Source organism: Peromyscus eremicus, chromosome 22 (assembly GCF_949786415.1).
Source record: "Peromyscus eremicus chromosome 22, PerEre_H2_v1, whole genome shotgun sequence".
Lineage (NCBI taxonomy): Eukaryota > Metazoa > Chordata > Mammalia > Rodentia > Cricetidae > Peromyscus > Peromyscus eremicus.
In genome coordinates this window covers 9533781-9549039 of record NC_081437.1, presented here as the reverse complement: position 1 = coordinate 9549039, position 15259 = coordinate 9533781, and the positions used below count along the sequence as shown (strand labels likewise).

Sequence of the window (15259 nt, the reverse complement as noted above, 5' to 3'; positions counted from 1 at the left end):
ATTTTTATATACTTCATTATAGCTCAACAGAGTCACATACATTCTTTTGTACTCATATTGGCTACAGATATTTGAGTTTCAAAAAAATCTTAAAACCAAATTAGAATTACTGAGAAAATTAGTAATGGATATCTTACCCATTATTTATGAACTAAAATTAATATTAATGACCTAGAAATAGGTTAACTTAAACAGTCCATACCTTACATGAGAAGCTCCGACTTGGGACGTTTCTTGCTAATTCTGATATCTTGGGTTTATTTTGCAGGTGATACTTTTCCAATCTTATTCTATTGTAATAATGACCAGCGAAGTTACAGTAATTCTTTTTCTGCATGCACTTCCCAAGGTGAGGGATACTACACTTCAAAGCTCGGAGAAATAATTTGGTCGTCTGCTGCATGGTAGCAAAGTCCCTGTTTTTTTTTTTTTTTCTCCCTTCACATGAATGATTTCATATGTATAATCATACAGTAATGGGATCTCAGAGCATTTGAGATCACCACATCTTATCCCTCCCCTTTGGGGGTCATGAGCCCCGTAGGTTACAAATAATTCCAGACATCTGATAAGTTAGGTTAAATAAATTGAAAAACTTGTATAAGTTAAAGTTCATTCAAATCATACTTCTTGGCAGGTTTGACTCAAACATGTCATCTGTAAGGTCATTTTTACTAGGTTCAGGCTAAGCAGCAGTGATTCTGGTGCACATATGGGCAAACTAAAACAAAAAACAGAAAACAAGAAACAAAATAAAAATTTACAAATAAGTAAATGGACTTAATGGGAAGCTCAGGAACTCTGAGGGTGTTCAAAGGCGAAACGGGTTTTATCTTACATAATTTTGGGCATATCATTGGTTTGTATGTGAAAGATAAATCGGGAAAGCCTGAATTAATTAATAATGTAATAATTAATAATGTAATATATTTGTTGAGTGTTGGCCAGGTGCCAGATACTTTTCATCTATTCGTCTAACTTTAGCTTCATATATTCTTGATGAAGACGCAAAAATGCTGTTCATTTTACAGGTGACCCAACTGTGGCTCTGGGAAGCTTAAGAAATTTCCCCGTCACCTGTTACAGCAAAAAGTCCAAGTGATCTGGCACCTCATCTTGTACGTGAGTTATTGGACTTAACCATGAAAGCATAAAAAAGAAAAAATTAAACCCTGCAAGATGCACAAATAAAACGCAGAGTCATCTTTGGTTTAAGCTGAAAGGTAAGTTCATTATAACTTCTATGGCCAGAGACCCAGGTTCAGGCTTTGGGCCTTGCATCTGGGCCTCAAAAAATAACCACACCACTTACTTCCCGGGGTTGTTGTTTGGTAACAAAACCAGACAATTTGTACAAGTACCTGGCACACGGTAACCACTCAACAAAAGGTTTTTTTTTCTATATTAACATAGGGATAATTTAGGTATGTTGAACACTGTTGAGTATAATGAGAGAATTCTTCTGTAACACGTTCCTTGGTAGCACAGAAACACCATGGTCATTTTTTTTTTTTCTAACCACAGATCCGATCAGCTATGACGCCCCCTCCCCCCTTAATCTTTTATGTCGCAGCAAAATAACGGACCAGTGGAGCATCAGCCTAGAAGAAAAAAATGCCCCTAAATCGCTTAATGTGTTCCCATATCCTCAATCCATTTATCCACCATCTGCATGGAGAATGTGCAAGGATGGGGAGAAGGGGTGGGGTAGACAAATGGGTTGCTCCCAGGAGAACCTATTCGTTTCCCTGTGCGACTGTGCATCCCAGGGGTGTGGTAGTTGGTCTCAGGGCATGAGGGAATGGTACCAGTTACCACGCGTAGAAGAGACAGGGATCAGAAAGGGGACCAGGGAACTGAGGAACGGCTGGAAGGTGGTGGGGAGAGGAATCAGGAAAGGGGACCCTCCGGGAACCCTCCCATACGTACGCAAATCGAAAGGCAGGCCGGCTCTGGACACAAACGAGCGACGGCAGAGGAGCCAGACACGAGAACGCGAAGCTCTCAAGAAGGCGGTGCAGTCACCTCAGCCTCGTCCACCCCGAAGTCTGCGTTCAGCACCCAGCAAGAGAGACAACCTATCTCGCGCCGCCCAGAGCTAGTTTGCAGCACGCCGGTCTACGTAACACCAATCCAGCCGGGGAGCGAAGCACATTTGGCCATCTTTATTATGGTGGTGGGGGTGTGGGATTTTTCTCTTTTGGATTCACTAGTCTTAAAAGACACCCGTCTTTTGGCTTTTTGGTATTCTGTCGAGCAAGCGACGAAGTGAGGAAGAAGAAAACAACGAGGAGAGCCCTCCCGGTCACTATTTCACAGTTCCCTCCCGCTCCGGCTCGCCCTCACTAAAGATGGCTACCAGAAAACTGGTGCAATGACGTGACGCCGCGGTCCTGGTTGCCAAGGAGACGAGAATACCGGAAATGCGGAATTCGGGGAGGGCGCACGCAAGGGCTGTCGGCCAGCAGCCGGGCGTCCCAGGTCCTGACAGGGAAGAAGTTGGCAGGTCCTGACTGGGGAGAGCTGTGGTGGAGGCACCTCCGGGTCCAGGTAGCTCCGGGGATGGAGTCGCGGGTCGCGGCCGCTGAGGCTGCAGGGCCTGAAGCAGACGCGGGCGAGGGTCCCATGATTGGAGGTGCCAAGCAGGGGTCGGTGGTCTCGGTGCCCAAGGGGGCCGCCCGGTGGAAGCTCCTGCGCCAGGTAAGGGCGACCGCTCGCCACCTTTGCCTCTGGCCACTCCCCTCCCAGGTACCCGGCGCTCAGCCCCGGGCATGACTTCTCCGTGCGCTGGGAGCCAATCGGGGCGCCTCCCCTTGCTTCCTCTACACTGTTCCACCTAAAAAGGGAAACTCTGGCGGGGTTGGGCGGTGAGAGCGGGACAGCCATCGCTGAGGTCCCGGGAAACTCACATCCCAGTAGGAAATCCCTTCGCTTGCCCGCCTGATGCCTGGGACCGCCCCTCCAACCCGCGCGCTCTTCTTTCCTGCCACTTTCCAGTTTGGTTTAACTCCCAGCCTTGTTGTGGTCACCGACCTCCACGGTGCACCTTTTGGTCCTGATGGAAGGGTGACACTGCCCGCGTGTCCGTATGTATAGATGAGAGTAAAGGGAGCCGGAGAAGTGACCGACGTTTATCCTCTAAGTTTGAAGTCATTCGTGGGGATACTCGCTGCCCAAGATGTACCGATGAATCCAAGTGTGTTGTTGGCTCCTCGTAACTTCCAGGAAAGGCTGCTGTGTTTATAAGTTTCCTCGGGCGTTGTGTCACAGCGATAGAAACGTAACTAAGACGGTGGCTCAGAGCACTGAGTTCTTACTGTGTTATTTTACTTAGCTGTTGCCATTCACAAACAACCACGATGTCATGTGTCATACAACTTCTTTGAACCACCTGGTAGTTTACTGATATAGGCTGTGATCGCCTGCATGGTTTAATGTTGTGTACTTGGGCTAAATACTCAGAATTCTTAGATCAGTTGGCTGGCATGCTCTCACAGTTATGATAGAAGTGTAAGAGAGCAAGAGGCACATTTAAGATCCCTGCTTACACATCCCAGACTTGGAGTTGGCATACCCCAGCATCTACCCCGTGTATGATCTGCTGGAGTGTTTTGAAGGGACTGATCCTGTGGAACCATAGCCGCAGGATCTCCGTGACTTCGGTCGGGCAACAGCAGGATATCAGAGAGGAATGCCAGTGGAGGTCCACTATTGATGGTGTACCAAAGCCAGAGGCCTCGAACCTGACCAACAGCACACTACACAATGAACATTTGCAAGTAATGCTGTTTGGACAAGAAGGTATACTGCATGATACACAGCAGCTCCCAATGCCACTAAGATGAATGGAGAGGTGATGGATAGGAGGAAAAGACAATTTTGTTTTTTTAATTATTATTTTTATCTTACCCTTTTTATTTTTATCTTATTCTTTTTTAGCTTGCCTTTGGCGGGGGACACTACTAGAGTGAGGGATGAATACCGAGGGACTGTGAGATGAGCAGGATTGGGGTGCATGATGTGCAATTCCCAAAGAATCATTAAAAATAAGAGAAAAAAAATTAAAATGAAATCCCTGCTTACATGATGTCTCTTAACATGCTGTATTACTTACTTTTATTATTAGAGTGACCAAATGCCAGATAAAGCAATTTCAGAAAGGAAGGGTTTATTCTAGTGCACAGTTTGACGGTGTACAGTTTGGTGGCTCACAGTTTGATGGCGCACAGTCCATCACAGCAGGGAGAGCCAAAGCAGCAGGATTGTGAAGCAGCTGCTCACGTTGTATTAGCACTCAGGAAGGAGAAAGCAATGGGCGAATACTTTTCTTTTCTTCTATTTATTTAATTCCTTCCTTCCTTCCTTCCTTCCTTCCTTCCTTCCTTCCTTCCTTCCTTCCATTTATTTAGTTCAAGATGCAGCCTGTGAAATGATGATACCACAACTAGAGTGTGTCTCCTCACTTCGGTGAACCCTAATCAAGAAAATCCTTTACAGGCATGCCAAGAGGTTAACCTAATACAGATAACCCCTCATAGACATGCTCAGAGACTTCTTAGGTTCCTCAAGTTCTTGTCTAGCTGATGATCACATCACATCACATCACATCACATCACATCACATCACATCACATCACATCACATCACATCACATCACAAGATTTTGGCTAAAGGAAGATGCATACCTAAACCAAAAGTAGGTAGGGAAAAATACTCCTTTTTGAGGTGACATGGAAGAAGTGAAATTTTTTCTATAGTACTTCAGTCTGTCACAATAGGCTAAACATATATGGGCTTTTAGTGAGTGTTTAAAGTGACTAAACCACTCATGTGTCCTCTGTATTTGGAGGCAGAAAGCCTGAAGAATCTGATCAGGGTTTGAAATATGTGACTCTTTTTTTTTTTTTTTTTTGGTTTTTCGAGACAAGGTTTCTCTGTGTAACTTTGGTGCCTTTCCTGGAACTCACTCTGTAGTCCAGGCTGGCCTCAAACTCGCAGAGATTCACCTGCCTCTGCCTCCCAAGTGCTGGGAGGGAATAAAGGTGTGAGCCACCACTGGCCCGAAATGTGTGACTCTTAAGCTGGGAGTGTAGCTCAGTGGTAGAGGACTTTGCATGTGCACAGCCCCTAGTTTTGATCTCTATCACTGGGGCAGAGGGGGTTCACCCTTATGTGATTTTTTTTTTTTTTTTGCTTGTTACTCCCCACCACACACACACATAATTTTGTCTTTTGGGACTCCTCAGGATTCCGATGATGTCTTACGGTCCTTTTTATATTAACTGTTCAATGCTTACTCTGGAATTCACATTTTAGAGAGAAAACCTATTTGCCCAGTACATTATTGTTTCTAGGTGTTGTGATGAATTACTGACTTCTGATTCTTGTGCCTACCCGAATTAGGTGAGATCTGGAAGCCTGTGTATGATCAGTTGCTAAAGTTACAAGTATTTTATTTTCCTTTTTGTTGAGGCTCATCTGATAGCAGTGATGATCACTTATAACTTCAGGCTTTCTTTCTTTCTTTAAAGATTTATTTATTTATTATTTATACACAGTGTTCTGCTTGCTTGCATGTACCTGGACGTCAGAAGAGGGCACCAGATCTCATTACAGATGGTTGTGAGCCACCATGTGGTTGCTGGGAATTGAACTCATGACCACTGGAAGAGCAGCCAGTGCTCTTAACCCCTGAGCCATCTCTCCAGCCCCAACTTCAGGCTTTCAATGTCCATCCAGTTAGGGGCCCTGAAGAAATGATCTTTTTCCCTAACAAAGAGTTTCTTCTAATTGACATTTCAGCCAATTGCTGCCTAATTAGATTGGAGCTGTTTGGCACATCTGGGCCATCAGCCTACCTAACAATCCCGTCAGAATTACATAAAGAAGAGGAGGTGGCCAAAAAGAAGGAAACAAACTCACAAACACCTACAGAACGGAATCGTGTACCTACTGAACACTTGGCTGAAGAATCTGATCAGTAGACTATCTCATAGTCCAGTTTAAGCAGGATGCTATGGATTAGATTGCCAGTGTTAACTGAGGCCCTGGAGTTTAGGCTCAGGTCTGCCCTTGACTTTGATGAACCCTTTATTGGATGTCAGTTTTTCATTGTAAAGTGAAGGAATGAGGTTAGTCATTTTAGACTGTCCCACTTCTGATTAAAATGAAATTATCTTTCTATCTTCTAATCCTAGTTTTCATTGGAATCTTCAGATTTCATTGGAATCTGTAGTGACTTTCCATTTTCACCCCTAATTTTTATAATTTGAGTCTTTTTTTTTTTCTGGTTTAGGTAGGGTTTTACCCATCTTATTTATCTTTACAAAGAACCAACTTTTAGTTTCATTGGTTCTTTCTGTATTCTTCTTATATTTTTAATGTCTGTTTCATTGATATCTATATTGATTTTCATTATTCCTTGTTCCCTAGTACTTTTAGACTTGGCTTTGTTGTTTGAAACGGAGTTTCTCTGTGTAGCCCTGACTGTCCTGGATCTCGCTCTGTAGACCAGGCTGGCTTGGAACTCACAGAGATCCACCTACCTCTGCCTCTTTAGTGCAAGAATGAAAGCTGTGGGTTGCCACCGTCCAGCAAGGCTTTTTTAAAAAATTATTTGTATATGGGGGGGGGCATGTGTACACATGAGTACATGTGCCTGTGGAGGCCAGAAGAGGACATCGGATCCCTTGGAGCTTGTGTTCCAGGTCACTGTGAACCACTTGGGAACTGAGAAGTGAACACAGGTTCTCCTGTTCTTCACCACTGAGCCAGCCCTCTGGCTCTTCTTGGATTGTTAGTACTTGTTTAAGACCTTGAGTTACAAAAATCCAGTATGGAGAAGGGAAAATGGACAAAAAGTTACACCCTAACCAAGAAGCTATTTGCAGTTGATAACCTGCTGGGAAAAGAAAATCAGTTTTCTCCAATGGAATGTCACTGGGATATCAACCGCACTGAAGGCCAGACCTCACCCGGAAGTAGTTGGCCGACACACAATGGACTCCATGCTTTTCTTGTGTGCTTTTTGTTTTGTTACTTGTTTTATTAGGTTTTGTTAGTTTGACTTTTATATATATATATATATATATATATATATATATATATATATATATATATATATATTTTTTTTTTTTTTTTTTTTTTTTTTTTTCTTGAGAGAGAAAGAACATGAAGTTTGGTGGGTAGGGAGGTGGGGAGGATCTGGGAGGAGTTTGGAAGGGGAAAGAGTATGATCAAAATATACTGTATGAAAAAATTAAAAAAAAAAGAATTGAAGAAAAAAAAAGAAATCCTCAAATAGCAATGCATGCTTATCTTGGTTAGCCTAAAAATGTTCTTTAAGAAATTATTGAACTGTACATACTCGAAACTCAGTAATTATAGAACTGGAAAATCATTATAATCATATTAGTTACATCATTTATAATTAAACTAACTAAAATAGAAAAATTAGATCATTGTTGGCATTCAGGCCGGCCCCTTACGGACCCACCTAGTGTCCTGATGTCCTATCTCTCTTCCTGAGTCTGTGCCCACTTCTGCTTTTCTTTCTCTCCTTCTATCTCTCTCTCTTTCCCTCTCTCCCTCTCTTTCTATTTTCTCTCCCCTCCCCCTTTAATTATAAACTTTCGTGGTGGATGCTGTGCCTGCATGGTGTGAGTAACTGTCAGCCCAGCCCCCTTGGCCACTGGCCGCATGGTGTGTCTCCTCCGCTCAAACTTGCCAATTCCATAACAACCTTGAGTTGCATCATTAGTTTATTTATTTAATTTAATTTTTAAATTTAATTTAAGTTTTGAGACAGAGTTTCACTCTGTAGCTCTGGCTATCCTGGAGGTCACTCTAGACCAGGCTGGCCTCAGACTCAAGAGAGATCCAGCCTCTGCCTCCCAAGTTCTGAGATTAAAGGTGTGTGTTATTTCCGCTCTTTTTTTTTTTTTTCCGTGTAACTCCTAACTGCTTAGCTGTTATCCCAAGATTCTAGAAGTTACATTTTCATTTTGATTTAATTCGAAGAATATTTTGATTTCTACTGAGACGTCTTCAATGACCCTCTGATCATTCAAGAGTATTTTTTTGATCTTTAAGTCTGTTTAAATCATAAATAATTTTCCACTGTGTTTTTATTTGATTCATTGAATTTCTAATGTCCAACATTTCTTTTTTTTTTTTTTCCTTGGTTTTTCGAGACAGAGTTTCTCTGTATAACAAACCTAGCTGTCTTGGAACTTGCTCTATAGACCAGGCTGGCCTTGAACGTAGAGATCCACTTGCCTCTGCCTCCCAGTGCTGGGATTAAAGGTCTGCACTACCACTGCCCGGCTCTCTTTTTTTTTAAATATCTATTTCCAAGCCATGAGTGTTAGTGCAGGCCTTTAATCATAGGGCTTGGGAGGCAGAGGCAGGTGAATCTCTGAGTTTGAGGCCAGCCTGGTTTACAATAGTGAGTTCCAGGACAGCCAGGGCTACACAGAGAAACCCTTTCTCAAAAAACCAATATATATGGATATGTGTATATATTCAATATACATATTTACAAAATATAAACATACATACAACACACACACACACACACACACACACATATATATGGAATATATATATTTTCCTGAAGAATTTGTCTTCTATGTTAGTAACCTTTTCACCATATTGCTGATTTTTATTGTTCATTTCCTTTTGTGTTGCTGACTTTCTTCTCCGGATCCTGGATTGAATTTTTCTGCTTATGCCTTCTTTGATATCACTATCATTTTTACTAGTAAACTTTTGGAATCTTCACCCAACATTTTATCTACTTCAGTATCTTTGGATTCATCGAAGAATTATGATCTTTTGTGGAAGTCATGCTGCCTTGCCTTTGAATATTTTTGATGTTTCTGTGATGTACTTTGTAGAACATTGCTTTGAATGTCTCTTCCAGTTATGTTTGGAGTTGTTATTGAGCAGTCTACTCCTGAAGCTCAATCTTCATTCTGTCCGTGAGGAGAAAACAAATTATAACAGCTGCAAACTGCAAAGATATAAAAATTGATTAGGAGGCCAAAGACTAAAAAAGTACTATGAAGTTATAAATTTAGGGCAAATGTTCTGTTTTTCTTTTTCTTTTTTCTTTTTTTTTTCTGTTTTGTTTTTTTGAGACAGGGTTTCTCTGTGTAGCTTTGGAGCCTGTCTTGGAACTTGCTCTATAGACCAGGCTGGCCTTGAACTCACAGAGATCTGCCTGGCTCTGCCTCCCGAGTGCTGGGATTAAAGGTATTCACCATCACTCCCTGCTCCATTTAGGGTAAATGTGGAAATACTAAGTGACTAGGAAAAGGAAGGAGGAAAAGTGCAGGGAAAGAGGAAAACTTAGAGAAGCCAAGTTCAATAAACAGAAAGAAAGGGGTGTGCAGAAAGTTACGGAGGAGAAAAGAGGAAGTATCAGGAAAAATAAAAAAGATTCCCAATAGAGGGAAAATCGGAAAATAAAATTTAAGAAGGGGAATAAAAATATGAATTTAAAAATAAAGACCTTAAAATTCCTTTAGATGAAGTCAGCAATACAAATATCATTGGAATGATACAGTGATGATTAACATGGACCCTGAATAAGGGTGATATACACATTTGAGAAGTTTTCTACATTAGGGAGAAAAAAATGCAACATCAAAATACTACTAAATGCCCTTCAAAGAGTGTAAAAAAGAGGTTGGTGAGAACACAGAAGACTTAAAAAAAAAAAAAAAGATTTGGTTTGGGGCTGGAGAGACCGCTTAGCTGTTAAGAACACTGGCTGCTCTTCCAGAAAAGTGGGTTTGATTCCCAATACCTACATGACTGCTCACTACCATCTGTAACTCTAGTTCCAGGGGGTCTGTTACCCTTTTCTGACCTCCACAGGCACCAGGCATACACCCGGTGCATAGACATTCATGCAGGCAAAATACCCATACACATAAAATAAAAATTAGAAAAAAAAAAATGAAAAGATCCTCCAGAAATAAAAAAAATGAGATGACTGTATGAAGCACAGTAAGAAATAAGGACTCATTGTAAAAATATTGCCAAAGAGTGGGATGAAAAAGCAAGAAGTGGCTGGGCGGTGGTGGCACACGCCTTTAGTCCCAGCACTCGGGAAGCAGAGCCAGGTGGATCTCTGTGAGTTCGAGGCCAGCCTGGTCTACAGAGCGAGATTCAGGACAGGCACCAAAACTACACAGAGAAACCCAACCTTGTCTGGGGAAAAAAAAAAAAAGCAGGAAGTACAAGGTGCAGAAGAAGGTAAAAGGATGTAGGCGCACCTTCTTTTTGGGTCCCTAGAATTGGAGACTTGTGGTTATGCAGAGAGATGAAGGTGCAGGAGGTTGTAGTGTCAGCCAGACTTCTAGGCTCTTGGTTGTACCATTGGGAGTGTAGCAGAATGGTCAGTTTAACCTCTAGGCTTTTGGTTATGTCTCGAAAATTATTATGGACCAGCCTTAATAATCTTCTTCCAAGGGGCTCAGAAGAGAAGCTACGGACATCGAGAATAATCTGTGGGAAAAGAATCTAAGTACACCGAGCTCTTAGTCCGTCTACTTTATTCTTCTGGGATAAAATCCTATCTACACAGCTTCAGTTCTGTTCTCGTGCCTAGCTCCTTTCTTGCCTGATTTCTCTCTACCTCTATCCACTGTCGCCTCTAAGTTCTATCTTAATTCTCTCACATTAGTTCTTACCCATCACGTTCTTCCTCATCTGGCTCTTCCTCATCTTCCATCTCATTCTTCCAGTTCTCCTGTCAAAATCCTCTCCAGTCAAAATCCTCCCTCAGTCTCTGAGGTTTACAGTTATGTACCCATGCAATAGCGGTGCTCTAGCTAAAGCAAGGTCACCAGGCTTGAATTCTTACAGGGTCATAAAGGCAGACAAGAGTTTTCCTCAGGCAGTGACCCTCAGGCTTTCTTTTACAACCCAAAAGGGGAGTGGTAAAGGAGGAGGTCAACTCAGATCCAAAATCGGTTATTATATCAGAAAAAGGGAATTTATGTGCTCACACTACATTCCTAGAGGTGGTTAGGTAAATGTTAGGAGTGTATAATGTTAGTATAAATACCACTAATGCTGTATAAGAAAGGATGGTCTGAGCTTAATTAACCTTAATTCAGGAGATCATGTGGCCTTGGATGCTTGATAGGTATTTCAGATAAAATACACTGTTATCAGTTCTCGGAAGCATACATAGCATACAAGGAAATCACTGTAGGAACCAGCTAACATATATACAAAAGCTAAAATGTCACCAAGACTTCTTAAGCCATGGCTTGACCTTCATAAAAGTCCTTGACCTTTCCGAGGAGTAGCTTTTGTGATAGTAGCTGAATTCCATTACATTTTCCTGTGGCTTGCAGCAGTTATGAGCATGGAGATGCAGGGTGGTGGTCATTGAACCTCCAGGCCCTTGGTTATGAGCATGGCGATGCAGAGGTGGTGGTCATTGAACTTCTAGGCCCTTGGTTATGAGCATGGTGATGCAGAGGTGGTGGTCATTGAACCTCTAGGCCCTTGGTTATGAGCATGGTGATGCAGGGGTGATGATCATTGAACCTCCAGGCCCTTGGTTATGAGCATGGTGATGCAGGGGTGATGATCATCGAACCTCCAGGCCCTTGGTTATGAGCACTGGGAATACTGTGTTTTGATTGTATTGAAGTTATCACATCTATTAATACATTGTTTCATATTCAGTTTGGTTGCTGGGTCCTACACACACACACACACACACACACATACACACACACATACACACATATTCCATTCCAGCCTCATCTTATACAATCCCTGCCTTTTCTCCAAGGGTCTCACATTGTTTTAGTAGAAAATGATATTTAGAGACAACAATTTGGGCACTGAACATGCTAATTTCTTTTTTTTCTTTTTTTTTTTTTTTTTGGTTTTTCGAGACAAGAGTTTCTCTGTGTAGCTTTGTGCCTTTCCTGGATCTCACTCTGTAGACCAGGCTGGCCTCGAACTCACAGAGATCCGCCTGGCTCTGCCTCCCGAGTGCTGGGATTAAAGGCATGCGCCACCACCGCCCGGCTTGAACATGCTAATTTCTACAAGTTTGATCATTGAACTTTTCAACAGTGGTCAGATATATGTATATATAAATGTATATATATATATATTTAATTGTAAGACAGGAAATATAAGGCTTTATTAGTTTCTATTATACTTCTGTTTGGATGTAGAACTGTAGGGTTTTTGCTAAAACTCATTAATCTTACAGCTTTCTCTTCTTTCTCTGTACAAGGAAAACTAACACCAGTAAAACTAGTCATTTGATTTATCCTAAAACAAATAAACACATGTACACACACGCGCGCGCGCACACACACACACACACACACACACACACACACACATGCACATACACAAGCATACATATGCTGTACAGGCACACAAATACATATACATGCATGTGCATATACGTATGCTGCCATGCACATACATGTATATACACACACACACACACACACACACACAGCCATATAATAACACACCTGCTCTAGTTCTGGCTATTAAATGTGTTCCTTGTCTTCTCAGTTCCTCCAGTTAACAAATGCTCAGGAGAAAAAGTGGATATAAAAACCTTGTTAACTCAGGATTTTTCTGGTTTTTAAGATACCAAACTGTTAAACTGTTACCATCCTCACTGCTCTCCAGTGCCTTCCGTCTTTCTCCTTGTGTTCAATAGGACATTAATCTGAATAATCTAGCCCAGTATTATTGGAAACTCAATTTGTACTACTTGTATACTATAACCCCAACATTTGCTTTTATTTCAAAGGTTCTGAAGCAGAAACAGCTGGATGACTGTCTGAAACATATATCTGTGAGAAGATTTGAATCGTTTAAGCTCTTCTCAGTCACAGAAGCCCAAAAAAGGGAAACTGAGGAAGAGGCTGGTGTGTGGGTCCAGTACACAAGCATCTTTTATCCCGAATACAGTATCTCCTTAAGGTGAGCGCAGTTCTTCTAGGAAACCCGTGCGCTGAGCAGCCCCGTGTGCCTGCTGTGACTTTGCAGCAATCTTTATTAGAGCTCAGCTTTGCAACTTGATGTTGGAAAATCCGGCTGCCTTAGATAGAATCTCTGATGCTTCTATTTCATTAAAAAAAAACAAAACAAACCAACAACAATATACAAGTATCAAATGAAAGCAACAACTTTAAAAAATACTTTTGAAGCCTTCTAAAAGATTAGCAATTTGGTGCAAATCACTTCACTAGAAGATAGTCTCATTGTACCTTAGCTCATTGCTACTTTATTTCTAAAAACACATTTTATATTTATTGTACATAAATATCATTTATCATATTGTTTGGAAGTCTGTACTCTTGCGAAAATCAATATTTGATGAAGGATGTGTTTGTTTACTATCTTGTTAGTGTTCTGTTGCTGTGAAAAGATACTATGACCAAGGCAACTCCTATAAAAGAAAACATTTAATTGGGGGCTTGCTTACAGTTTCAGAGGGTTAGTCCATAATCATCATGGTGGGAAGCAGATAGGCATGGTGCTGGAGCAGTAGCTTTATATCCTGGTCTACAGGCAGTAGGGAGGGAGAGAGAGAGAGAGAGAGAGAGAGAGAGAGAGAGAGAGAGAGAGAGAGAGAGAGAGAGAAGGGAGGGATGGAGAGAGAATGAGAGAGAGAGAGAACGAGAGAGAGAGAGAGAGAGAGAGAGAGAGAGAGAGAGAGAGTAGGGAGGGAGGGAGAGAGAGAGAATGAGAGAGAGAGAGAACGAGAGAGAGAGAGAGAGAGAGAGAGAGAGAGTAGGGAGGGAGGGAGAGAGAGAGAATGAGAGAGAGAGAGAACGAGAGAGAGAGAGAGAGAGAGAGAGAGAGAGAGAGAGAGAGAGAGAGAGAGAAAGACAGGGCCTGGCATGGGCTTTTGAAGCCTCAAAGCCCACACCCAGAATACACCTCCTCCAACAAGGCCACACCTCCCAATCCTTCTCACACAGTTTCACTGACCCAGGACCAAGCATTGAAATATATGAGCCTATGGGAGCCATTCTCTTTCAAACCACCACACCTATCTGAGGCTCAAACTTTACGCAATGCTTTTAAGTAAACTCAGTACTTTTAGAAACATTAAAAAAAAAACTTTAAAAGAAATGTTGCTACCTTTACTGGGTCTTGCTGTTTTGTCGGACAAGAAAAATAATTCATTTAAGGAGAAAGTGGGTTGCGAACAAGGGGTTCATTCAGCTATTCTCTCAGCATTTGATGATGACAAAAAAGCCAAGTTCTTTGGGGTGAAGAAGACTGAAAGTAAAAACAGAATTTTTCCAGACTATACTTCAAGTAGCAGTTGTCTGAAAATCAAGCTTTGGTATTTTTTCCATTCATGTTTTGTCATTCTCTGAATAGAACCAGAAAAATAGGAGCAGAAACTTCAGCTGAAGATACTGGTCTTCTGAGAAGCATGCAGACTGTTGTAGTTTTTAAAATAATTTGAACAGAGATAAGGGATTTGCTAACTGAAGTAACAAGACGCCACTTTTCCTGAATGAATTCTCCCTTCTGTTTATATTCTGGTGTTTTGCAATAATACTGTAGTTGTTTGATTTGTATAAAAATCTGCCTTTTGTGACATTTCACATTTTGGGGGTGGAGGGTACACTTTGATATCAACTATAAGAGGAGCCAAGAGCGTCTTGAGTGGAAGTGTGACTGGATGTGGCCTAGGTGAGGCCAGGAATGATGTGGTGAGGGTATTGTCATGAAGGATGTCTGTTTATAGCGCGTTAGTTAAGGTTTCTAAATTTTCAAAGGTACCACAATAGTCAAACATTCGGATAGTTGACTAGGATGGGTGTGAAAGAACAGATTTAAGGATCTGGTTTTTAAATACTTGTTTTATTGACAGCAGGAATTAAAAGACACAAAGTTAGTGGTATGTAATTAATTAATTAATTAATTAATTAATTAATTTTTGGTTTTTCGAGACAGTGTTTCTCTGTGTAGTTTTGGTGCCTGTCCTGGATCTTGCTCTGTAGACCAGGCTGGCCTCAAACTCACAGAGATCCGCCTGGCTCTGCCTCCCGGATGCTGGGATTAAAGGCGCGTGCCACCATCACCCAGCAAAGTTAGTGATTTGAGAGCTTGCCTTTACATTCATTATGAAATTCTAACTAGAGTATACCAGTCATTTGTTTTTTAAAAGGTCTCACTATGTAGCCCCTGGCTGGCCTAGAACTCACTATGCAGATAAGGTTGGCTTTGAACTCAAC

General features: G+C 41.7%; 2 protein-coding genes and 1 non-coding gene across 5 annotated transcripts in view; 2 read left to right on the top strand and 1 right to left on the bottom strand.

Moving 5' to 3' along the window:
• Prepl (prolyl endopeptidase like) overlaps positions 1–2120 on the bottom strand; it is a 31901-nt gene extending 29781 nt beyond the window's left edge. Inside the window, exons 1-2 of one of the 2 annotated variants that reach the window (XM_059248565.1) lie at positions 1930–2120; positions 203–721 (exon numbers count right to left, since the gene is read on the bottom strand). In XM_059248565.1, coding sequence (XP_059104548.1) covers positions 203–403 — 201 coding nt within the window. In that variant the 5' untranslated portion in view covers positions 404–721; positions 1930–2120. The remainder of the gene's footprint in view (positions 1–202; positions 722–1929) is intronic. The other variant, XM_059248566.1, reaches the window with a different exon arrangement.
• Positions 2121–2423: 303 nt separating this feature from the next.
• The window catches only part of Camkmt (calmodulin-lysine N-methyltransferase), a 376835-nt gene continuing 363999 nt past the window's right edge, over positions 2424–15259 (top strand). For both annotated transcript variants that reach the window (XM_059248568.1, XM_059248567.1), the window contains exons 1-2: positions 2424–2700; positions 12811–12983. In XM_059248568.1, coding sequence (XP_059104551.1) covers positions 2563–2700; positions 12811–12983 — 311 coding nt within the window. In that variant the 5' untranslated portion in view covers positions 2424–2562. The remainder of the gene's footprint in view (positions 2701–12810; positions 12984–15259) is intronic.
• On the top strand, positions 9521–9630 carry LOC131897775 (U6 spliceosomal RNA). Its single transcript, XR_009375794.1, has one exon. It is a non-coding gene; the product is annotated as a U6 spliceosomal RNA (small nuclear RNA).